General features: G+C 47.2%; 1 protein-coding gene across 7 annotated transcripts in view; it reads left to right on the top strand.

Moving 5' to 3' along the window:
• The first annotated feature begins 5,448 nt into the window (after positions 1-5,448).
• The window catches only part of PRRC2B (proline rich coiled-coil 2B), a 33,588-nt gene continuing 14,294 nt past the window's right edge, over positions 5,449-24,742 (top strand). For 3 of the 7 annotated variants that reach the window (XM_017745504.1, XM_017745500.1, XM_017745506.1), the window contains exons 1-19: positions 5,449-5,640; positions 6,565-6,742; positions 6,959-7,061; positions 8,004-8,076; positions 10,791-10,934; positions 11,564-11,805; positions 12,167-12,288; positions 12,769-12,911; positions 13,509-13,599; positions 14,002-14,194; positions 14,563-14,878; positions 15,489-15,685; positions 18,099-18,303; positions 18,992-19,211; positions 19,841-21,901; positions 22,037-22,236; positions 22,923-23,068; positions 23,514-23,655; positions 24,270-24,352. In XM_017745504.1, the coding sequence (XP_017600993.1) occupies positions 5,526-5,640; positions 6,565-6,742; positions 6,959-7,061; positions 8,004-8,076; positions 10,791-10,934; positions 11,564-11,805; positions 12,167-12,288; positions 12,769-12,911; positions 13,509-13,599; positions 14,002-14,194; positions 14,563-14,878; positions 15,489-15,685; positions 18,099-18,303; positions 18,992-19,211; positions 19,841-21,901; positions 22,037-22,236; positions 22,923-23,068; positions 23,514-23,655; positions 24,270-24,352 (4,974 nt within the window). In that variant the 5' untranslated portion in view covers positions 5,449-5,525. Of the gene's footprint in view, positions 5,641-6,564; positions 6,743-6,958; positions 7,062-8,003; positions 8,077-10,790; positions 10,935-11,563; positions 11,806-12,166; positions 12,289-12,768; positions 12,912-13,508; positions 13,600-14,001; positions 14,195-14,562; positions 14,879-15,488; positions 15,686-18,094; positions 18,304-18,991; positions 19,212-19,840; positions 21,902-22,036; positions 22,237-22,922; positions 23,069-23,513; positions 23,656-24,269; positions 24,353-24,742 lie in introns of all 7 variants that reach the window. The other 4 variants (XM_017745502.1, XM_017745503.1, XM_008642200.2 and 1 more) reach the window with 4 other exon arrangements.

Genomic DNA, 24,742 nt, shown 5'->3' with positions numbered 1-24,742 from the left:
GCTATTCTCTAGACTCCAGTCTGCTTTATCTGTTTTACAGTAAGTTACAATTCCAGCCTCTCTGGCTGCCTTTGCCTTCCTTGCCTTCCCAGCACTGGAAAAGTTGTTTAGCAGAGAGGTGAAGCTTCTGTATTTTAAGACCAAACCTGACACTGCAAAGACCTGGTTTCTCTACAATGTGCAGTGATTCACTGGCAGTAGTTGTGATTCCCAACCTGTTGGTGCATTTAGAAGAGGGGACAGCAGGTGAGCTTGGTGAAGGCAGAACTGAGGAAACGAGGTCACGTCATCTTACAGGACATGCCCTTTCTGTCCCCCCTCCCTGTTGTCATGTTTTACCTCTGTCTATAGAAGTCCACAATGTGTAATTAATGATAAATCCACTGTCCAGAAGACTCCGCCTCTCCTCTTTATAGTCCTGCTCCATGTTTCAAATCCCAGGAGGTTTGACTTAGAGATCTGAGGATGGGACTGGACTGCAGGCAAGTCCTCTGGCAGGCAACTTCCAACAGTATTGCTTGGCTAACAGCATACTTCTGCAATAAATCATGGGAGATGTGATCCTCCCATTCCCTGAGCCAAGGTTCATGGGAGATGGTGAGACGCTGTAATTGTGCAGGATTAAAAGAACTGGTACCACCAAATACGGCTATTGAGCTAAGCAAGGAGGGTCCCTCTTGTGAATCAGGCACTCGGTGATGGGGTGTCTTATCTCTTCTCTGCACTGCAGACTCCTGACTTGTTTTTCCCTGTCTGGCAGGATTCGGTGCCATTTTCGTGGCACTACATCCAGATCTTGGCAGGGCCTTTTTCAGGTGTACCAGCAAATCTTGGCATCTCCCTCTGGAAATAATGCAGTAGAATGACAGCGAGAGGGTTTTTTGTGGCTTAGACTCTTGCTACAGCCTCTGCTTGCTGCACAGCTCTTCTGCATTGATCCTATTGACTTTGTACTTGGATGCTGATATTCTCCTGTTGCTCCCTGCCTTACTAAGCAATGTGTGCTGGGAACTGAATGCTGATCTGGTCCCTTCCTTGCTAGGCTCATGATCACTGCATGGCCCAAACAGGGCTTCTGCAGGATATAAGGGCATCTGACAGCAAGTCTCTGGGCAGACAATACACCAGTGTCTCGCCAAAGCCCTTCCAAGGGCAGCCAGTGGTGTCTTTCATCGCTGAGGCAGGTGGTGAATGTTTCACAAATAGCTGGTTCTTGGTGGGACACGGTCCAGGAGAAGTAGTGGTATCTCTGTGTTGACAAATAAATGTTTAGCTGTGGAAGTACCAGTAAAATTGACCTGTGTGTATTTAAAGAAGAGTGAACATCATTAATCTCCTGTAAAACTATGCTGTGTTTTTTAAAAGGTTTTGCATTGCTGGTGACATTAGGAACTGCAGTATATTTCAGTTTAACATGACTCCAGACACTTTTCTCTTCTGAAAGTACTGTTTAGCCTTTCCAACCTGTGAGTTTCTGAACAATTTGCATAAAGTTACCCGTCAGAAATCTTCCTGCTTGTGGAGAAAAGCCTTTTCACTGTTAATCTCCATCGTGTTGCTTTGTTTTGTGTTGATGACTGCTGCTGTGAAGTGAGCAAGGAGTGAAGGTCTGCAGTAGTCAGGACTGTGCTTGGTGTAGAGCTCAGTGGTGTGTGAGTAGCTGAAGTGATTCCTTCTAGTATGTGTGTTACCTTTCATAAATCTGTTTGCCCTGCTCAGCTAAGGCTGGCTGACTTCCAGGTACTCAAGCTCCATTGAAGTCTTGTGAATAAAACACCAGCAGCCCAGCCTCCTGCATACATAGATTTGCAAAGAGCTTTGCAGACAATCCTGTTTGTCAGGAGTTCCTCCATTTGGCTGTGTTTTCAGCTCAGGGGTTTCCAGTTGTTACCAATGCCAGGAACTCAAGGTTTTCACATGGGCTTTTGCAGGACAGGCTTGGTAGATGCCTGCTGTAGCTCCAGGACTTGTATGCTTGTAAGGCTAATGTCTTTAAGACATTAAAATATCACTATTGCTCTCTGGATTAGAATTTACCCTTCTAAAAGGCAGTTAGACAGGGTCAATACCTAAAAATAGGATGCAGGGCAGTACAGAGTGGACATGAGGATGCCTGGGCAGTGGAGCTCTCTGCCCAAGTGCTTCTGGTGCAGTTATTTGCATCCTAGGATCTCTAATGGAACTGGTCATACTGCAGTATTTTGTGATTGCTCAGACACTCAGTGTTTTGCTATCTGGTGCTGTCCCTGGATATAGTAGGAGATGCTGCGAGTCCTGAAAATGGGAAGAGCTACACTCCATGCTGAAACTGATAGCAAACCTTCCCCCACAGACCTCTATAAACCCAGAGAGAAATCTTGCAGAAATGCTGGTGATTTTTTTTTTTTATGATTTCTCTGTAACAGGGGATATTGCTTTCTTCAGGGTCAGCTGTCGGGCACAGAAACCCTGAGCACAGGTCAGAGGCTCTGCCGAGGCTGTCGGTTTTCACTTGTCAGCATCAGCATGTGCCTTCTGGTTCCAGCTCTGCTAATAATGAGCATGCAGACTGGCAGTTCAGTTCTAAATAAATCACTTTTTTTATCAGAAATGGCTTTGCTCTTCAAAGCTAGAAGGCCTTTATGATCCCTGCCTGGATTCCCTGCTCAACTGTGTGATGGGAAGATAGTCCAGTGTTGTGCCAGTCTTGGGAGGCTCTGTGGCTTCTTTGAAGTGCTGTGGGTGAGCTGGGTGATCTCCCTGGCTGATATACCCTTGGAGTAGCTGGGATCTGCAGCTGGCAGGAGGGACAGGCAGCAAGGTCCTGCCGGCCCCACAGCTCTGACCCAGCTCAGTTCTGCTGCAGCCTCTTTGCACAGTGACTATGGAAATTACTCCACCTCTCCATGGTCTTGTTGTCCCCTTTGGAGCACACACATAACACATAAACAAAGATGTGTTTCACGTCTTGTTGAAGGAGTTGAAAGTAAATTTCATTTATCCAGAGAGCAGTTTTGTCTGTCCCAGAAAGTTTGACAAGGGGCTTTATCCTGACATGTCCCCAGCTCCTCCGCTGTGAAGTGGTTGTTTATTCTTCCCGAATCCTTTTAATGATATAAGATGTAATCAAGAGGCAGCTGAGACCTGATTACGTAACTGTTGTCAGGGTTTCTCTTTGGCAGCATTGCCCTGTGTTTTGTTTGCACATTGACTTTCAGGAACTCGGGGGTTTTCTGTTAACCAGATAACTCCTGAACCTGATCTGGTAGGTGGTTTGTTGTTGTTGGGTTATTTTTAAACACCTTCTAATTTTGTCTGTTTTGAGCTTTCTAAACTTCAAAGTGGGTTTTACTGCTTTTATTGTGAGGTTGGTGCAGGGTTGACATGGTGTGGATAGGCCCTGAGCCAGGCACCTTCTGCAAGGCACAGTATACCTGTACAAGTAGGTGGCTGTGCTCTTGCCAGCACAGCACCCTCTGCTCTTTGTTCTGCTCTGGGGCTCCCCACAACTCTGCCCCTTCAAAAAGCTCATTGTTCTCAGTCCAACTTGTGCTTTCCTGCCAAGGTTGTGCTAATCAGTGTGTTTTCTCCCTCTCTCTTTTATGTCTGTCCTACTAATAAAATACAGTGCAAATGGGTAAGTGAGGGAGGAGCTGTTGTTTTCTTTGGCACATAGTGGCCATCTGAGCAAAGATGAACCAGACTGGAGCCAAAGATCTGTTTGCTACTCTGCAGGAAAAGGTGCCTCAAGACTGCCAGCCAACCCTGTTGCCTCCACAAAGCCTTCATGCTGCATCCCCATGTGGTGGTCCAGCAGAAATGCTGTGAGGGGCTTCCTGGGGAGCCCGGTGTTTTTCCTGAGCATCCCTTGGATGCTGTTGTTGAGTGACAGAAAATACTCTTCTGTCTCTCTCCCCGGCTACCTAGCACAGAGTCCATGGCTTCTTGCACCTGACAGACCTGATTTAAATCCTGCAGTGCAAGAACAAATGCTGTGTTGTGCCAGGCTTATTGGTCAGACATCTGCCTCCGGCATCAGCCTTTAGATGGGCTTTACTTGACCGGTCGCACTTGGCACTGCGTTCCAAGCCTGGCTCTATCCAGCGTGTTCTCAGTCTGTGCTTTAATTTGTACATAATGTGTGATGGACTAATCCTCTTACCTGCAAACTGTGTTTGATAAGGCATTGCTGATGGGAGTTGTAGCCTTTGGTCAGATAGTTTCTTTCAGAAAGTGATTGCTGTCTCTGTTGGAAAAAGGCTTTCAGCTGGGTGAGTTTCAGAAAGTGTGAGGTGTGGGAAGATCTGAGGGGTGTGTGTGTATATATATACATATATGTATACACGTATATAGTGTTTTGTTACTCCCAACACAGAGTTGAAACCCTAGGATGGGACCTAGCAGATGGTAAAATGAAACTGCCAGCAGTTTTAGGCTCAAAGTAGAGGCTTTACAACAAGAAATCTGGAAGTCTAAATTATGTGCAGAAAGGTTAGATGAAGCTGCTAGATTTGAGAAAATTTAGAACAGAATGATGCTTTAAAAAAACAAAAGATAGGTCCATTGAAAGTAAGCAAAGTGTCTTTTCTGACATAAAAGTTGATGTTACAGTGTGTGCATTGCCCATGTTTCAGCTTTGTCCCAGGCTCCAGGAGCCAAAAAGTCAATGTAAGGAGACTGGGTGCATGATGGGTGTTACTCACAGCATGTTGTGCCAGCAAAGATCAGATTGAAAAATAACAAACTGCATCTGCTGTGAAAAGTATATTTCAAGCTAAAAATTATGTTCAAGGTGCCAGCAACAGAGGAATGTAATTTTTTGGTAATGTGTTTGGAGAATTCATAGTAGAACAGCTGAACTCACAGGCTCAAGAATCTGAATCTGGTATGGCTGAGCAGGTTTTTTTTGACTCCTTAATTCTCTTTCATGGCCAGCCAATGGGAAAAGGGAATTTGGAGAAATAGTTCTGTTGCCTTTCAGTGATGCTGTCAAAGCATTAATTGCTGGTATAACTGTGGCCAGTGTGGAACCATAATCTAAACATTACAAACCTAGCTGCCAGTGTTTCAGGGGAAATGCAATGATAAATTGCAGTGTGGTATAAGATACAAAGATACAGTGCTTTTCTGGCTTTTATGTTTAGGAATCCCTGTGTTTAGCTGCTTATTGTCAGACTTGCCCTTCTAAAGCAAGGACTTGTTGACCCCCCTCTCGTGTTCTCATACTTAGAGCACCTCACTTCTTTCAGCACTGGAGTGGCAGGAAAAAAGATGCCGTGAGAAGTGTGTTCCTGCAGTTCTTTTCATTCAGTTTGTGAATCTTAAAGCCCCAAAGCTTCTTGTGGCTAAAGAGGAGGGAGTTAAAACCTTGTAACTTGATGCGTGTGCTCACTGAGTATGATCAGTTCTTGCTGTTGTGTGTGTGCTGTGTTTTGCTTGTCTGTGGTGAACAATCCGTTTGATGGGGGTTTCCTGGTTCTCTTCTGTTAAAAGGCAGATCGGGAGCGGCGCAGAGAAATTTCCTTACTAGATGACATTTCATCGCAATGTCCGATCGTTTGGGGCAAATAACCAAGGGAAAGGATGGGAAAAGCAAGTACTCGACTCTCAGCCTGTTTGATAAGTATAAAGGAAAGTCAATAGAAGCTATCAGAACTACAGGTAAGAAACACCTCCAGAAAGCTTTTGATGTCTTCCAAGAGTATTGTTGCAGAACTCATTCAGGTTGTTGAGCCTGTGGGACACCGCTGGGTTGCAGTGTCTGTGCAGGTGTCAAAGCCTGTGTTTCATTAAGACATAAAGGAAAATGTCCACGACTCTTTGTGCTGCTGTTGCTGTGGAGACATAGAGGAATTACCCAGGACAGCTGGGGGGCTCTTGGCCCTTTTGTTTTGCCTGTGTCCTTGCTGCAGAGTGGACGGGTAGCAGGCTTAAATGGAAGCCTTACCAGGGCCTTAAGCTGTGCCAGGGCAGGGCACCTGAGCTGACTGAAGTGCCTTAAGCTGGTCAGACCTTGTGTGAGGTGAGAGTCATGGACTGAAGGCCACTGGGAAAGAACTGAGTTGGTTTTGCAATGGAAATATGACCAAAATTAGATAGTGGGTTCAAAAAATTACCTTGCCTGGACTGGTGCTGGATTTGGTGTGACAATAGAAAACAAAAAATAAAATACTTTCTTAATAAATGTGGTCTGGTGGATAGAGCTGGAAAATGGAGACCTCAGGATTCCCGGGTTAGGTCACCTGTTTGTCTGCTGAGAGGTGGACTTGGGTGGCCATTTCCCCAAGCTGTAAAAAGGGGGTGCTGCTTCTCCTTGGTGAAATGAAAGAGCTACCTGTGCAATCCTCCAAAAAGACACTGTGAGCACTTTGTTGGGGAGAAGGATTTTTCTCCTTCCCGCTGTAGGAGCTGTTTGCCAGCTGCTACAACAGACGGCTGCATCTGTGGTCCTGTGGGAAGCAACCTGTGTGTTGACATAGCAGCAGCACTTCTGTTGGGGCTGCACCCAGCCACAGGCTTCCTAATTAAGGTTAGTTATCTAGCAGGATACAGCCCTCTGACCTGCTGCTGTTCCTTTCTCGCCAGTTATTCCTAGACATGGCTTACAGAGTCTTGGGAAAGTTGCTGCTGCCCGGCGCATGCCACCTCCTGCAAATTTGCCTAGCTTGAAGTCTGAGAACAAAGGAAACGACCCCAACATCATTATAGTACCCAAGGACGGTACAGGATGGGCAAACAAGCAGGATCAGCCAGACCAAAAGAGGTGGGTAGAGTGAATCTTCGGTAAGTTTTGTCAGGCAGGCAGCAGTGGTTGTGCCCTACTGTGCTTGGTGTCAGACGTTACAGGGATCAGTTCTCTGTTGTCCAGGCCCCTGTAGAGCCAGTGTTTTAGCTTGATCTTTTAGCAACTGCCAAATTGCCCAGAGTTGTTTTCCTGCCTTCCTTCCCCTTTGGTCTCACCTCTTCTGTCTCTGCTCAGTTCCAGTGCGACAGCTGCACAGCTGCAGGAGTCGCTGCCGCAGCAGGGTTTGCAGAAATGTTTCTCCAATTTACAGAAGCCGACACAGTCAATCAGTCAGGAGGTAGGTGCCAGCAGTCTCTGACTGCCACCCTGCTTCCCCTGTCCCCAGGCAGCTTGAAGGCTTTAATTGCCTGTGCTGCCTTGCACTTAAGAAAAAGCTCCTGTATAATCGGTTCTCGTGGAAGTGACTCTCTTGAGTCCCAGCTGCTGTGCACCAGGAGTGTTGTGCTGCAGGTTACAAAAGTAACGTACACAGAACTATATTTCTCAAATGTGTGCAGAAAGTCTAGTTGCAGTCTAGAAAAAAAATGGCTGGAATGTGGGATGGCTGGTTAGCACTTCTAAACTACTCTACTTCTGTTGTAATTCAAACGTCACTTGGTGACAACAGATCCAGCTCTTGCTCCCAGCCTGATGAGACTTGATGGGAAGAGATCTGGTTATGTGGGAGAAGTAGCCAGTGAAAGGACCTGAAAAAGCTACTGGCAAGCAAGAAGGTGTCTCAGAGAGTGCAAGGACCTGGCCCCATGTGTTGCAGATCTCACACTTCCTGGCTTAAAAAAAAATTCCCAACCTTTGAGGTTCAGGGAAATCAGGACAGGAGTTATGTTTTGAAGAGGAGAAGAGTAGTTAGTGCTTGAGAAAGAGTAGCCTTCAAGCTGAGGTGTAGCATGGAACAAATCTGGAAGATTAACGAGACCATTTGGAAAAATGCAGCAGAACAAAGGGAAAGCTTGATGAGAGTTCAAGTTGGGGAAACGGTGAAGATGAGCAGAGGAGACATTAGGGCAGAGCAGAGAAGAGGATTTTTGCTGTAGTCTTTGTAGTACACTGGAGTGGGGGACAGCTCACTGTAGCCCCAGCTTGAAGCTGTGGAGACCTGTGGTATCTGGGTGATCTGGAGGCCTGAACCATAGCAGGTGCCAGTCAGGAAATGAGAAACAGTCATGAATCTTAACTGATCTGTGTTGGGCTTTCTTTTTTTGCTTTGTTTTGTTTTCAGAGTACAAATTCAGTGCCAGGTGGACCAAAGTCATGGGCACAGCTGAATGGAAAGCCAGCAGGACAAGAAGGTGGTGAGTATGATAAAGAGGAATGGTGTGTGCCTGTTTTTCCCAGACAGGCATGAGATGGGGTGGTGGGCTCCATTTCTTCCTGCCCTCCCTGTCAGCCTGGTGCAGAATGGGAGTGAGGCCTTCTGAGTCCTGTTTTCAGTCTGTGTGATGTGTTGGCTGGAATGATGCAGCTGAATCAGTTCAGGATGTCTTGCCAGTGCAAGACATTGCTTGAACAGAACGTGTCTCATGGCTGCATTGAACCAGAGCAAATCATGCTCTTGGGATGCAGCAGGGAGTTCTGGGAGGGGAAGGTTCTGAAGGAGAAGGGAAATGTTTGCCCCAGCATGAGAATCATCAATCAGCCCAGAGCAGTGTGTAATAAAGGTGCAGTAAGCAGGGTGAAATTGGGGGCGGGGGGGGGGGGTGGGATTGGTTTAGAAGAGAAGAAGAAAGGAGAAGGGACATTAGAGAGGGGAAATGTAGGCATCTCCATGGGTAGTAGCAAGGGCATCTTAACCTAACTGGGCAGTCAGAAGTGAGGCTGGAATGTTCTTGTACAGAACTCCTTGGATCCATGATCCAAGGGAGTTGCAGTGGCAGTGGAGCTGCTGCAGGGTCCACCTGCCTGCACATTGGCTGAGGCCTTGCTGTTAAGTCTCCCTCAGTAACTGTGCTGCTAATGGCTTCTGCTTGACTGAGAATCCTGAAGCAGTGTTAACATGAATTGAGAGTTTAGTTGTCTTCAGATGCATCCATTTCCACACAGGAGGTGGTTTCCAGCTGCACTGAGTAGTGCCATTAAAACCATAGTGAGAATAACGGCTCAGTTCCACTTTTAATGTGAACAGACCTGGAACCATTCACTTGTCAAGTGAAATTGCAGAGAGATTTGAAAGAACTGAAGAGACAGCTGCTGATTGCAGAAACAGGGGGGACAAGTTTACCCTAAATTAAATGAGGCCCTTAATTGAGAGGGTGTTTCTTGAAGGCTAAATGTTAAAGCAGAAACTTGTACTTGCCTGAGGTTGGTGGCCAGTGCAAAGACTGTCTTGTTTGGTTAATTGGTACTTTCTTGAGTCTTGCTGTGTAGACCTCCTGAACAGTCATTTTGAAATCTGATCATCTAACGATGTTCTTAAAAGATTTTTTTGAAAACTCATTCTAGGTCACACTTAACAATGGAGAGTTCTCAATCCAAGAAAACAGTTGCCTATGTGGCTAAGGGCAGCTTAATTAGAAGATAATTGAATCACAGAAGCAGCAGAAATCTGTCTGAAAGGATTTCTTAGGCCATCCCATGCTTGCACCTCTTTTCTAGTGGCACTGAACAATTGCTTTTCCTTCTAAGCTAATTCAGATATTACGAAGAGGAGAGTCTCTTGCTTTTTGTTCTTTTTATGTCTTAGAAGAGGGCTGCACCCTCCTTTGGAGGGTGTATCCTGAAGAAAAGTGGTCTAATAAATTAATTATGGACTTCTCCATGCCTGTGTTTTCTGTATAAGGGACATTTGGAGGGGAAAAAAGAGGCACCAGACTTTTTTCAGTGTGATGCTGCTCAGGGTTAGAGTACAAATTGTTAATGGCTGCACATAAATAGTTCTTACATGGTGCAGCCTTACCTGGGGGTGGATGTCTCCCCTGAAAGACACTTACCTGTGCCGTTCTAGTTCAGTAAAAATCAGAACTCTTCAGGAAGTCTTAGCTACGTTGTGATGTATTTAGGCAATGTCCTTCTCAAGTAATTTCATCTGTCTGAAATTGAGGGTGTTTTGGGCAGCTGTTGCAGAGTCTTCCCTGGAAATTTCACATGGGAGGTCTTGTGCAGTGTGCAAGTTCCAGAAAATAAAAATGACTTAAGCCAGTCTGTCCTGACTCTTCAGGACAAGGAAGGAGAAGGATGAGACTCTTGCAAGTCTTCAGTACTCATTGCTGATGCTTCTAATATAATTCTGAAATGTCTTTTTTAGAGAGCATTAGCCAAGTAACACTGAGAAACAGTTCTCAGAAAAAGCAATTCTTTTAATGTCTAATAGTACAGTAATGCTAGCAATTTCCTTTTTTTCAGTGTTATCTTGCCAACAGATTTAGGAGAATTGCTGTGTTTTGTGTTCCAGTCACTGGCAGGTCTTTAGAATTGACAGAGAACTGTTGTTCTGGGGTGACTGATGACTCAGCAAGACAATTTCCAGTGACTAGAAATGAACCTGGCCTGATCTGGCCAGTGATCTGCATCTTGAAAGTGCTGCAGCAGGGAGGAGAGCGTAGCACATCTGTCCTTACCTGTGATCTTTCACTGATACATCGACAGAAATTTTAACAATTTTGCTTCCCTGGCAGAGTGAGGTGTGAGCAGAGTCTCAATATAAATGTCAAATACTTGATAGCAGGGTATCATTTATGAGTGATCTTGCAGAATTTATATCTCTGCCTCTGTCTAAGTTCTGTACTTCACAAAAATATTCGGAAGCTGAGAAAGTTCACTGACTTCGTTGAATGTGAGAATAAATAAAGATCCTGAGTGTAGGAGTGCTGGGTGAGGACATGTGTTGTTGTGTTGGTGACAGTGTCTGAGAGTGTTGGGGATGTGAAGTGAGGTGCTGGTACGATAGTAATTTGGGTTTAAATATGCCAGAGGCCCAGATTCCCAGGAAACACATTTCCAGGCTGATCTCATAAGGGAGTTGAAACAGTGGAAGGATCTTCTCTGAGTCCAACACTTATTTGTCTGACAGGTTCAAGGGCCTCAAGCCGACTGTTATCCTTCTCTCCCGAGGAATTTCCGACGCTGAAAGCAGCTGGCGAGCAGGACAAGGTTGGCAAAGAAAAGGGCGCCTTAGATCCGTCGTATGGGCCAGGACCAAGCCTCCGCCCCCAAAGTGAGTGAAGGATTGTGTCTTTCTGCCTTATCCCAGCACATAAACCATTGAGTCTGTTTTGGGCAGGGGGTGCCAGTTCACAGCAGTACCAAGTACTCCATCCTTATATTTCCTTTTATCTTTCTATGAGCTTACACGTGTCAGGCCGCTTAGCAGATGATCACGTGGTGCTGATGTTCTGTGGTCCAGACAGCCAAGTATGGATTGTCATCTACTACACTGTTTAGTAAAAATTGCTGTGTGATGTTGCAAAGCAGGCCTCTTCCTGGGCGAGGGGAGCCACAGTGAAATTAGTGTGTGGTGTAATGTGGCTTCTCTTTGAGTGTTTTTGCATCTAATTGACCTTAATTCTGCAGGGTAAGGACTGTGGAGATGGGGAACAGAGTTGGTAGGAGTTCAGGTTTATTGGCAAATAAGGACACCACTGATGCAGCAATTACTTAGTACCAGCTGATGCTGCTCCTCTCTTAAGAAAATAAACACAGTTGGAGATTTTTATTGGTCCTTGATATTTTTCTACAACCTTAGTGTAATTAGAGCTTGACCAGAGCACTTGAGGTTTTGAGACTTTCTGGTAGAGTGGCTGCCTGCATTTACAAATATTAACATAGTTCTTACCTCCCTTCCAGATGTCACCAGTTGGAGGGAGGGCGGTGGGAGGAACATCACCTCTGCCACATCTCTGACCGCCTCCCCTGCTGAGCTGGGCAGCCTGACCTCCAGCACTGGAGACGGGGCCCCCTCCTCAGCGAGCGCCAGCGATCCCAAGGAGCCGTCTCTCCGCCCAGCTCAGCCTGTCCGCAAAGGGGCTTCGCAGTTCATGGGAAACGTCTACCAGCCACCCACATACCATGACATGCTACCTGCTTTTGTAAGTGATCCTTTTTCCACAAGTGTGTCCTCGATTCTTGGAATGTGTGTGTGGGTTTGAAATCAGCTGAGATGTATTTTCTGGGCTCTCGGTTGGTTTTTGGGGCTTGCTCAGGGATCCTTCTCTTGACATGTTTTTAGTTTGTGTAGCACAGCCTTGCTCAGCCCAAAGAGAAGTTGCCCCTTTGCCTCTGGAGCTGGGGAGGGAACCATTAGCATGTGGCCTGTTGGGCAGACAGATATGAAATGTTCGTTTCCCCTTGGTGCGGGTGCCACTACTGTGCACGTGTTGTAACCTCATCTGGGTAAACCTTCCTATGGCAAGGAGAAAAACCAGGCTGTTTTGCTTTGCGTCATTCCAGATGTGTCCACAACAGCCATCCGAGACCCCTGCATCGCTGGACCGAGGGTCTTTCCCCGTTCCTCAGCTTCGGCTTGAGCCCCGGGTACCTTTCAGACAATTCCAAATGAATGACCAGGATGGGTAAGGCTGCCATCACTTTCCCACTTGAGAGGCAGGTTCAGGGTGTGACATGAACCTTAAACTAGGCAAGAGTTTGGGCCAAGGATGCAGTTGCATGTGTGAAGCTGCAGGCACCAAAGGGGAAGCCCTGTTTTTTGCCCAAAGGAGAAGCCCTGTTTTTTGCCCAAAGGAGGAGTGCTTTGCTCCAGCTACACAGCAGCTGAAATGTTGCAAGGCTGTAGGCATTGTGTGTCTGAAGAGCAGGGGGACATGGGAATTGGTGTGTGATCCTGGACTGGAGGGGTTGCAGCTCTGATCTGTAAGTTCTAGGAAGTGCGTACCAGGTAGACAAGGGGAAGAAACTGCTGGACAGGGAGAGAAACTCGGATGCATTGTTCATAAGTGCACAGTAGAAAAGGACTGATTTGGTGTTACAAATTTGGCTCTGCATTCTTTAATTTTCTGTTTGCTGTTTCTGACCAAGTCTGTGTTTTCCTACAGAAAAGAGAACAGGCTCAGCCTGTCTCGCCCAGCCCGACCAGTTCGGCAGCAGATGGAGCGAGTGCCTCGTCCCACCATCATCAACGCAGAGAACCTGAAGGGGCTGGATGAGCTGGACAATGATGCAGATGATGGATGGGCAGGTAAAGTACCTTCATGCTCTAGCTTTGTGTAGTTGTGAAATTGCTGTTGGTGTAAATGATGACACAATGGATCCTTCTGATCCTTCCATCACACTGTGCTCAAGGAACTGGATCTGAAGACTCCTAAAATCTGAAAACACCAAATACAGCAGGAGGAATAGCACTGTGGGTGCTGGGAAGGAGATTATGTCCTGCCTTCTCAGTCATGGCATTCAGTATCCAATTGCACACAGCCTATCTTGGTGACTGTCTCCTCATTTGCAGCCCCCATTCCCAGGCTGTTTGTGCTCCTCCTCTGGGACCAGCCCAGCTGTTCAGCAGTGTGTGTCCACACCGCTCCCATAATTTCTTGCTTGATGTAGTTGAAGTTGTCCCTGCTCACTGAGGAGAGGGCTTGGTAGATGACATTAAAGGTCCCTTCCAACCCAAGCTATTCTGTGATTTCCAGGACCAGTGCTGGACATTTGGCTTTGCGAGTAGTTCATGCCAAGCGTGTGTGTCCTGTAATTTAGTGCTAAAGTGGGGCATAAGCTTTATCAGGACAAGACACCTGTTTCTTTCCTCTCATAAATCCATTATCCCTTGCTGCCTTCATAGGCATTCATGATGAAGTGGATTATTCTGAGAAACTAAAGTTTAGTGAAGATGAAGAAGAGGAAGAAACTCTTAAAGATGGACGACAGAAGTGGTAAGAAGTTGCTCTATTTGCACCTACAGTTGTTTCAGTAAAAGCGAACAGTACCAGGGTCTCTAAAGACTTGTCCTAAATGTGGAGTCTTGATCTCCCGGATTTGTTGCTGTGACTTTGTTGATTCTACTGGCCAGTGTTTGAGTGGTCTTCAAGGATATGTGTAGGTCTAGCAGCTGACTGCCAGTTTGCCAGGCTTTTTTCCTCCTCTTTTCTCACCTTTATCCTGCTGCACAATAGTGGAGTTGATCCTTATGCACCTTAAAGAAAAGCACATCACTTCTGGTAGCGTTTTGTGATCTTTCCTTTTTATTAGAGTCAGTTGCCTTTGCCACTTGATAAGGCTGCAAGTGCTTCCTGAGGCAAGTAGCAAATGCAATAATAAAGCTATTTATGTGACAGGAACAGCTGGGATCCCAGAAGGCAGCGACAGTTGTCCCTGAGCTCTGCAGACAGTGCAGATGTCAAGCACACCTTGGAAGAAGGAAAAAATTGGAATGATTCAGTTGGTTTGTCCCGGCCAGTCCGGAAAGTGCAGGATTCACAGCAGCCTCCAAGGAAGCTGAATGGCTGGAGCTCTGCCTCAGAGTACCAGGTAGGTTGAACCCACATGGGTGAGCTGGAAGCCCATCTGTGTCCTTAAGAGGCCAGTTTGACATTTTATTGAAAATGGGATGCTGATGAATTTTTCTGTTCTTGGTTTCTATCCACCTATCCACATCTTTATGCATAGCACTTCCACTAGGGAAAAGAAATTGAAGCTGGTGCAGAACAGTGGGGTTGTCAGTGAGAAAATGGAGTTATTGAACCAAATAGCAATAACTCTCCCCAGTAACGGGGATTTGTGCATGAGGATAGAGGGGAGAGGGGGTCAGAAGGGGATATCCTCAGCATGGGATGCAAAGCTCAAGAGAGAGGAGCTAGCTGGGTCATGATTATGGAGGAATGTTTTTTCTCTGGCAGAAGCCTGCACTGGGAAGTGTTCTCAGGCAGCAGTCCCTCGAGGATAAAGAAGAAAAGGTGCCTGTGAGACAGAAGTTTGTGCACTCTGAGATCTCTGAGGCTGTCGAGAGAGCCAGGAGGCGACGGGAGGAGGAGGAGCGGCGCGCCAGGGAGGAGCGCCTGGCAGCCTGTGCTGCAAAGCTCAAGCAACTTGATCAGAAATGCAAACTGGCTCAGAAGAGTGGGGAGACACAGAAACACACAGGGAATGAAGATGTGCGACCTCCCAGCACCGAGAAAAACACTGCACAAGAGAATGGCCATGCTTTCCGTAAAGGTACAGAAACACTGCCTGCCTCACCCTGTAAAAATTGCTTTTTTTGCCATTGTGCTGATCTCTTACCTGGAGTGGGGGAGTTCCTGCGAGGGAGTGTTCAGAGGGCCCTTCAGCTGCCCTTGAGGGATCTGCTGCTTCTTGCATTCTGCAGAGTATTTTGCATTGGTGAGGAAGGTTGATTAAATAAAAAAAAGCTATTGAAATAAATACAAACTTCTTTAGTTGCTGTGCTCAGTGAGCTGTGCTAGCAGGGGCCTTGTTGGAATGGGCCTCATGAGCTTCTCATGATTGGATGATAATATTAAGTGCTCATGGCCATAGATAGAAAATCAGTAAGTGCTGGCAGATTTAAGGACTAATGGGAAAAGGACTTTCTCCCCAATGCTTAAGCAGAAGGCTGATAGCAAAGGAGGATCTCAGAATTTATCACGAAAACAAGATGGACAAAACCCTTTTTAGGCTGTCAAGGTAGAGGATGTGCTATATATGGTTGTAATAAGGTTCAGCCATGCAGTCAGGACATGCCCACACCTGTGTATGTTTGGTGGTGGTGGGGCACTCCCAGCTCTGTCATGAGCAGGCTCTTGAAGGCTTGTTTTCTTCTCTGCAGCAACCCCTGAGTTTCACACGCAGGATACCTCTGTTGGCTATCTGGAAGAGGAGACTCCTGCTCCAGCAGCAGCAGCCCAAAGCAGCAGTGAGGAGGAGCTCAGAGAAGCTCCCTCGCCAGCACAAGAATTCAACAAATACCAGAAGTCTCTTCCCCCACGATTCCAGAGGCAGCAGCAACAGCAGCAACAGCAGCAGGTAATGGCTGTGAGCTCACAACCCTCTTTTCTGGACCCCCACTGAATCATGGGGTTCTCAACACCATCAGTCTTTGGGCTGGGAGGAGATAAATGGATTTTTACCCTGGCCTTTTTCAGTACTTCTCATCATGGATGTATCCTGACTGATTGGGTAGAAGGGCTCTGTATGAGCTACATGAGTTTTCCATGCACCTTGTGATGCTGAAGCTATTGTGGGTAGGGCTCAGCCAGGTTTGTCACTTGCCTAGGAGAAAAATACAGTGCTGTCAGAAATGCTGACTTGTCTTGCGTGGTTGTCTGGGCATCTCCTGACAGTGGGAGCTCTTAGGACTGTGTGGTTTGTGGCAGAGCTCTGGTTTACAAATGGCATGAGCAGGAGAAGCTGGGGATGTTCTGCTTCCCACGTCCAAAACCATGAGCGCATCAGTGGCTGTCTTGGTGCTTGTGTAGGCCTGGCCCAGGGAAGCTTCCGTTCTTGGGCTGGCACTGAACCTGATGAACATCTCTTCTTACTCTCTGGCACAAGATGAGCTGCTGTTCTTCAGCGCTGCTGCAGTGACTGAATACACAGGACAAGGGAAGGGAAGGGAAAACCCTTGGGGTTCAGCTGCTTCCATTTCACTCGGCGCTTGCTGTGCTCTTACCATTGTTTGTATGGGCAGCCATTTGCTTGCCAGGGCAAACTGTGCTTAGGTTGGCAAGTTGCTGGACTGCTTCTGGACTGGGAGGGAGTTCTGGTGTGGCACGCTTCTCATTCCACCTCCTGCCTTTGCAGAAGGCCGATTCTTTGCTCTCATCTACTACCTGCTTGGGTTTTTTTCTGTGAGGCTCTTTCAAATAATTGTTTTCTTTGCACCATAAAAATGTTTGGTCTTAAATGTTTCATTTTTGTTGCATTGAAAACTCTCTTCTGGGGCACTGAGACATCAGCCGAACTGCTTTGTGCATCTTGGCTCTTGCCTGACCTTTCAATGCTGTATGTGCCATACGTGCTGTGCAGCTCTGCTTCCAGGTGCAGTGAGCCTCTATAGGGCAGCGGGGCCAAACCAGGGGACAGAGGACTCAGGCTTTAGATAATGCTAAGTTAATTGCTATTCTTCATAAAATAACCACTTGAAATGTGGTACAATCAACTCTGCCGCAGATCTTAGCGAGAGCTCACAATTGGCTTTTGCTTGGAAGCTCAGTAATTGCTCTTTTATGGATGTTTCCTGTGCTCGTTGCTCAGCGGTTGACATTTTCATGATTCAGATGTACAGCAGCAAATGCTGCTTAATGTTACTCTTGAAAAGAGATGCTCTTAAAACAAAAAAGAATTGGATGTCTTTGCTGTCATGCTAATAATACCACAGGTCATTGCTGCTGGAAGAACACGAAGTTTTATTTTATTTTCTCTTACCCTCTGTGATGTTAGTATGTATGAGTCAGTGCATGTTTTGGCTGGCTTGTATTGCTGCTTTAGTAGCTCTATGAAAAGAATAAAATGGAAAAGTTTTGGTTTCACGAAGGAAATATTTTCTCCAAGGTACCGGAGGACTAGATAATGTAGATATAATCTGCGTTTATCAAAGCCTTCCTTGCTGTAATGATGCCTCAGATTCAAAGGTCTCTCTTTTGCTCCGCAGCTGGGGATTGGCTTTTTTAATAAACAGTTACAGTATCTGACACTTGTAAGCTTAGCAAAAAAAGATGGTGGCAAGTTTGACACATAAGTAGATGCATTTCATGTTAATTGGAGCTGTTTAGTGTTTGAAAGCTTTCTTCAATACATAGAACTCCCTTCAAATATATATTCTTTTTGGATCTTCAGCAAAAGTTAAATGTCAAATCAAATTAACATCATGACAGTCCTCAGCTAAAGGAAGGTGGACTGGCCATGTGGGAGATGTGGAAACAACCTGCAAGTGCCAGCCTGTCTCTGGAGGATGCACAGGAAACACTGTAAAATATTAACAGCTCTCTTAATTTGGTTTAGGTTGTTTTTATATAATCTGTTCAGCTGACAGGGGTGGAAGTAATATATATACACACTAAATAAATTTCATTTCCTGAAAAATGTGACATCTTCTAAAGTATTTGGTTCCAGTTAGGAAGTGGTGTTTGACAGGAAGCTGTCCTGTATTCATAGGAGTGTTGAGAAGATGCAAATTGTGATCTTAAAGCTGATCTGTTGTGTTTGGCCACATAGCCTGGCCCACAGCGGTGTGATAGTCTGGCTGCTCTGGTATTTACAGAATTAACAACTGCCACATTCCCAGTTGGTAGTGAATTGCCCCTCTCTGCTCCCCCCTCCTATCTGATTAGGGATTGAGCCTTTGATAGATGGCACGTGTTTTCCTTTGCTTGACCAGTATGTCAGTGTGATTCCTGGCACCACAGCCATGTCCAATGGCCCATCCTCTTCCCTGCAGGAGCAGCTGTACAAGATGCAGCACTGGCAGCAGCAGGTCTATCCTCCCCCGTCCCACTCCCATCCCCAGCGGACGTTCTACCCGCCGCACCCACAGATGCTCGGCTTTGATCCCCGCTGGATGATGATGCCGTCCTACATGGACCCTCGCATGGCCCAGAGCCGCACCCCCGTGGATTTCTACCCTTCAGCCCTTCACCCTTCAGGTGAGGTGTTGTCAGTGTTTATCTTGGCTGTTGAGTTGGTTCATATCTGGAAAGTTGTTGTGTCTCTTAACCTCTGTCCAGATTTTGCCTTCTGGCTGGTATCCATTCTCTAGGGATGAGAAAGTTGGTTGAAATGCACTGCAGTGAGAGACCTTCCCTGACTGCTTTGTGAGCTTAGCGGATGTGACTGATCTTGCCCCTTGGAGGAAAGGGTAGCAGATCCACTGGTCTCGCCTGTTGGAGAAGAAGGATGAGTTTTGGAGTTACTGTAATCATGTGAAATCTTAATAGACCCCCTTTAGGAGATGTGATGGAGAAACCCTGTAGTTCCTGAGCTGTGTGCACTATGTACCTTCCTATCTTGTTACTAATCTTCAAAGGTGTGAATGCAAACATCAGGATGTATAAATCATTCCCTGGAGTTTGTGGGTTGCTTGATCCCAAGCCAGTGATGCTGTGTAGTGTCTATGTGGGTGGGGCTCTGAGAGCTATGTCATGTTCTGTATCACTCCAGGTGTATTTCCCAGCTGTGCATTTTCCAAGCACAGGCTCCCCTTTACAAGAGAGGTTTCCATGGCTGCAGTGGCCTGCTGCCTGAGAAGGAAGGGGGAGTCCAAGCTAGGAGATTGTTAAATTCTTCTTGTCTGTGAGATCGTGGTGCTAATGGCATGAACTCTGTCGTGAGCAGGAATTATGAAGCCCATGATTCAGCAGGTCTCCATTGGTGGGAGCAGCTGTCGGTCTGAAGATCAGAACTGTCAAGCAGGGCAGGCAGAGAGGAAAACTGCTCCCTTGGATCCTGTGCCAGTGTGGGGCCAGGACAGCTACACGTCTCTGCAGAGCAAAGGATACTCCCTGTCACATCAAAAACAGGCTGACAGCATGAGCATGGAGGGGCTGCATGCCAGGTGAGTGCAGAATTCCCCTGTCCTCATGCATGCTGCCATGGGAGGTGCTGCTGTAAGTCATCTACTGAAAAGTGGGTGTAGAGCTGACCTGAAAGATGTCTGTGAACAGGCCCAGGTGCTGATCTGGGAGCACCCTTACTCTCCTGAGTGTTTTTGCTGTAAGAGGTGTTTACAGACTGAGCTATTCAGAAATTCTATATCTGACCAGCTTGGAGCCTGTTCAGAGGGAGAGGGGGACTTGTCACCTACATGGGAAAGGTATAAAAAACAATGAGACAAAAATTCTGATGCTTTCTAGTTTATCTCCTACATTTTTTGGACATTCTAAAACCAGTTGTTTTCAGATCTCCATGTTGTTGGAGGTAGAATCTCCCTTTATTTCTTAAGTTTGCTGCCCATCATAGGGACTGTTTTCTTTATCATGCATTGATTTAACAAACCAGGCAGTACAGCCTGGGGCCACAGCAGCTCTGCCCAGCGTTTTGGTATTTATAGGTTCAATGCCTCATGATTTAGCATAAACCCCAGTCTATTTCTTTTCACCTCTTGTGTGCAGCCTGGGCCCTTGGAGCTGTGCTGTGCTCTGCATTACCTGACTTTCCTTTGTTTGTTGTTTGTTTCATTCTCAGGAATGAAAGTTACTCTGCTTCTGGAAGACCGGAGAGTCTGAGCACTCAGCGAGATCTCTTTGAGGAGAGAGGGGAGGAGTATTTGAATGCTTTTGACAAGAAGGCCCAAGCAGACTTTGACAGCTGCCTGTCTTCTCAGAGGATAGGCCAGGATCTCCTGTTTCAGCATCAGGAGAGCGTGCAGGAAGCCTGTACTGCTGGCAGCCGCCATGCGAACCTGAGGTGTTCGCCCCTCGAGCCTGATTTTATCCAAGCAGAGAAGAAGCCTGAATATAATGGTTGGGATATCAGCCACCATCAGAAACCTGCGGAGACGGCAGCAGAAGCTGCTGAAGAAGTGCCCCGGGATGAGCAGTCGTTCAGTGCTGACCCATGGAAGAAAGAAGGAACCAGTACCAAACAGGCCACTGAAGAGACAGCAGAGTGGGCTCCTGAGAGCCGCAACACCAGCGGGCAGCACCAGGAGCAAATGGGGAGGACACGGCGGTCGGGCCCCATTAAAAAACCAGTCCTGAAAGCCCTCAAGGTGGAAGAGAAGGAGAAGGAGATGGAGAAGGTTAAACTGGAGGGAGAGGACAGCTCACGCCCACTGAAGGAGAAGGCAGCTGTTCAGAAGGCAGAAAATGAGTCAGATGACTCTGCTGCCTTGCTGAACTCCACACGTTACCTGCTGGATGACAAAGGTTCTTCCCAAACCAGTCTTGCACGAGAGGCTGAGAAATCCCAAGAAGAAGAAGAGGAGGAGGAGGAGGAAGAGAAGCCAGAAAGAACCTGGGAGAAAAAACTATCCAGAGAGACCAGTGATCTCCCTCCCACTAAAAGAAACAACTGGATCTTCATTGATGAGGAGCAAGCTTTTGGTGGGAGAGGTCAAGGGCGTGGGCGAGGGAGAGGCTTCAGAGAGTTCACTTTCAGAGGCCGAGGCACAGTTGTGAGCAGCAGGGGTGTCTACAACAACCAGAGGAGCAGCCGGGGCCGAGGGCTCCGGGAGTTCAACCAGCCAGAGGACTTCCCCAGAGGCAAACCAAGGCGCCGGATTGCCAGTGAGACGCACAGTGAAGGGTCAGAGTATGAGGAGCTCCCCAAACGTCGCCGGCAGAGGGGCTCGGAAAATAGCAATGAAGGCTCTGTGCTGGACAGGGAGGACAGTGATTTGAAAAAGGGAGACTTCAAAGAGTCTTGGAGGTCCAACAAAATCTATTCAGATGATCACAATAGCCTGGATCCTAAGATGAGGGCTCCAAGAGCCTTTGGGAGATCGCTGCCGCCGAGACTGAGCAACTCTGGCTATGGGCGAAGGGGGTTCCTGGGTAAGGAGCCCAGCCAGTGGCAAGGCAGGAGTGGGGGAGGAGGGTGGCAGGAGTACAGCCACACATCTCCATCAGACGCTTTCGGGAGCAGGCAGCAGTCTGACAGGGACTACATTCAGGACTCTTACAAACACACGGATTCTTTCTCCAGCCGGGTTTTTGATGAGAGTCATCTGGATGACAAAAGGCACTTTTTCCAGGAGGATTACTCAGCGGATCAGGAGAACATAGAGAACAGGCCCTTCAGGAGGCGGCGTCCCCCCCGCCAGGACAAGCCCCCACGGTTCAGGCGCCTCAGGCAAGAGAGGGAATCGGTTGGGCAGTGGAACCCCGAGGAGGGAGGCCCCAACCTGCTGCCCAGCCAGTGGCCAGGGAGACCCAAGCTGAGCCCTGCAGAGAAGAGCAGCGTCTCGGGCAGACGCTCTCCTGAGCTGTCCTACCAAAACTCTTCGGACCATGCCAATGAGGAGTGGGAGACAGCGTCTGAGAGCAGTGACTTCAGTGAGCGGCGAGAGAGAAGAGATGGAGTTCCAGAGAGTGAGAGCCAGCTGGAAGGTGGCCTTGGCACCGGGAGCTTGGGAGAGAAGAGGGAACTGGCAAAGAGGAGCTTCTCAAGCCAGAGGCCACTGGTGGACAGGCAGAGCCGCAAAGCTGAGCCAGCAGGGTTTGCAGAGCAGTCCGTCAGGACTGGGGTGGGAGCAGCTTCCAGATACGAGAGCCAGCAGAACGGAACCCTGATAAAGAGCAAAAGGTAACGTTGTTTTCTGATCTGTTACCTGATATGCAGATGTTGAAGGAGTGGACATACACCCCATGCATTTTCTTCTTGTCACTTTTATTCGTCTTCTACTGACAAAACTAAATTGTTTTCCTTCTTTCTGTGTAGGTCTCCAGAAGAAGGAGGAGGCCTTGGCAGCACCAGTGGTGGGAGCAGCCATTCCATTTACAGCTTGGATAGGGCCTCCCATGTGAACTCGGAGAGTGCTGAGGGGCCGGGTAAAAAGCCAGAGAAGGAGCACAAATCCACTGCGCAAAGAGCAAGTGAGAAGGGAGAGGCCTTGTCACAGTTTGAACTGAGTTATGGAAGTGAGTGTCTTGATTAATTTGTTTCTTTAAGAGGATTACACATTGTGGCTGACTTCCAAGCCAGACTGATTCAATCCAGTGCAATTTTTAATATCAGATTAGGGCCTTTTTTCCATTCGTTTACAGAAACGAGAAAATTCTTGTGTATCTGAATAGAAAAACATGGAAGGTAAAATTGTTGTTAATTTTTAAACGCAAACTTTTCAGCCAGATCTGACAGTGTCTCTAATGTTTCTTCTATTGAAAGTTTGTGTTGAGGGAGAATATTTCTGTATTTCTCTCTAAGATGCTAATGTATTTTGGGCTTGAAATTTATACTGTGTGAAGGAAGTTGAGAGAGCATCCATAGAGGGGAATTAGAGGCTGAGCTAATGGCAGGGAGACAAGAAATGAGTATCTCTGAAAAGAGAATTACCTGAATTATCACACAGCTCCCGTTCCCAAGTTCTCCAGCTGAGGTGTGCTCATCTTGAAGCAGAGGAGACAGCAAAGTCCTGCAAGATAAAGTGGCTGGTAGATGTCAACAGACTATCATGATTTTGTTTTCAAAATGTAGCTGTGATGTTGCTAGGTGAACTTACTGTGGCGTGGATCCTCTTTGGAGTGCACTGTTTAAATTACTGCTATTATAAAGCTTTATATGCACATACATGCACACTGTATTTTCCCCTGTGTGCTTTGTTCAGGTACCATCATTGATAATCGGGTGTCGAACACAGCAGAAGAGAATGAAGTTGGTTCCATGGCAGGGGAAGGCTTCATTGAGGTTCTTACTAAAAAGCAGCGTCGTTTGCTGGAAGAGGAGCGAAGGAAGAAGGAACAGGCTGCTCAGGTGAGGAATGGGAGGCAGAAAAGTTGGATCTTTTACATGGTTTGGATTGCAGTCAGAAACAGGGCCCCAGAAAGCGTTTGTGTGAACAGAAGAACGTACAGCTGACAGTGCCAAAGTAGTACAGATCCTGTATTGGGCCCCAGAAACATATTTAGGGCCGCTGGTCTGAAAAGGAGAGTTGGATTTCTGACTATTCTTGGCTTGCAGCAGAACTGTTAATTGGGAATTAAGTTTGTAGAGTGGTCTTCATCCAAAGCAGCTTGGCTCTCTAAGCCAGCTGCTGGCTGTAGTTGGTGGGATGTTGCGCAGCAGGAGCAGTGGGGGACTTTGCACTCTCACTGTGTTATTGCCAGAACAAAATCTCACACTGCAAAAGGTGGCTCTTTCCAGCCTTGTTAGACTGGGAGAACCTCCCAGTCTGACACCTGCGCCTTTCCTGTCACAGGCACCAGCCAAGGCCCGCGTCCTTCAGTCGCGCATTCCACCTCGATTTGCTAAGAAACAGAACAGCCTGTGCTTGGAGCAGAGTGATGTAACAGTGTCTGGAAACAGCCTGGGCACAGAGATCTGGGAGAGCAACAGCCCAGGTAAGTTTGGGTCTCTTTTTTCCAAAGGGTTTCACAGAGGTGGGGAGTCCTTGAGTGTGCAGCAAGGATGGGGTCCATGGTTCAGAGGAGACAACCCTCTCCTGTCTGATGCTGGAAGTGGCAGGGGGAGCTGGCAGACATGTGCAGTAGCATCTGTTCTAAGCTCTACTGTTCAGCCATCTTGCTCCTGTTGCTGGCCATGTCAGTCTCCTAATCTATTTCTTTAGTCTTCGTTTCATGTCAAGATCCTACTATACAGCATTTTCTAGCTGGTTGGGCTGGATCTACTTGAGGCTTCTTTTTTTTTTTTGCTTTCCTACATTTTCTCATCTCTAGCCCTGTACAGCTAGTGCCTCCCTTGTTTCTCTCTGTCCTGTCTTTCTCTTGTTGTCATGTTCCCTAAGAAATCTGCTCCCTGTTCTCTACTCTCACTCCTCATACCCTGTGTTCTCTGCTGCGTCATGTCTCAGATGTCTGGGCAACACTTAACTTTCTGAGGTGGTGAAAATACCCTTTCTCATGTCTAGAAATGGAAGGTTAATGGTGTCATGTGTACAGAGTGTGCTCACGGCTGTGTTTCAAGCAGCTGAACCCTGCCCTCCATTCTTTTCCAGCACTTTCTGTTCAATCTCCTGGCAGTGATTCCTGGAGCAAGCCTGTAAATACCTTTAATGGTACCGAGTCTAGCACCACTGAGGTAAGTGGCACCTCATGTGCCCTTCAGGTATTGTGTGTTTAAAGTATTAATGCAGGTGGCTTTTATGCTTCTCATTGCTCCATCTCTGCTTAGTGACTCTCAGCTCTGCTTGTGCCATTTTAAACTGTCTCTTTGCAGTTATAATTTGAGCTTGATGCTGTTCAAATCTTGACCTAGAGAGCCAAGCACTGCTTGTGTGAGGGTATAAATCTGGAGTAACTGTGGTAGAGCTATTCCAGGGTTGTGCTCATCACTGCATGCAGACTGTGGTCGAGGAGGGTGGAATCCCATAGGTCTTGTTTGTGCCTCATGCCTGTGAGCAGTGTGTAGCTGTAGCCTTAATGCAGGGAGGGCAGAGGAGTTCCAGAGCGTTTCACCTCTGGAGACCAA

This window comes from Corvus brachyrhynchos, unplaced genomic scaffold (genome assembly GCF_000691975.1).
Source record: "Corvus brachyrhynchos isolate BGI_N302 unplaced genomic scaffold, ASM69197v1 scaffold59, whole genome shotgun sequence".
In the NCBI taxonomy this organism is placed as follows: Eukaryota; Metazoa; Chordata; class Aves; order Passeriformes; family Corvidae; genus Corvus; species Corvus brachyrhynchos.
The sequence above is the reverse complement of the archived record's forward strand: the minus strand, read 5'-3'. Positions and strand labels throughout refer to the sequence as shown.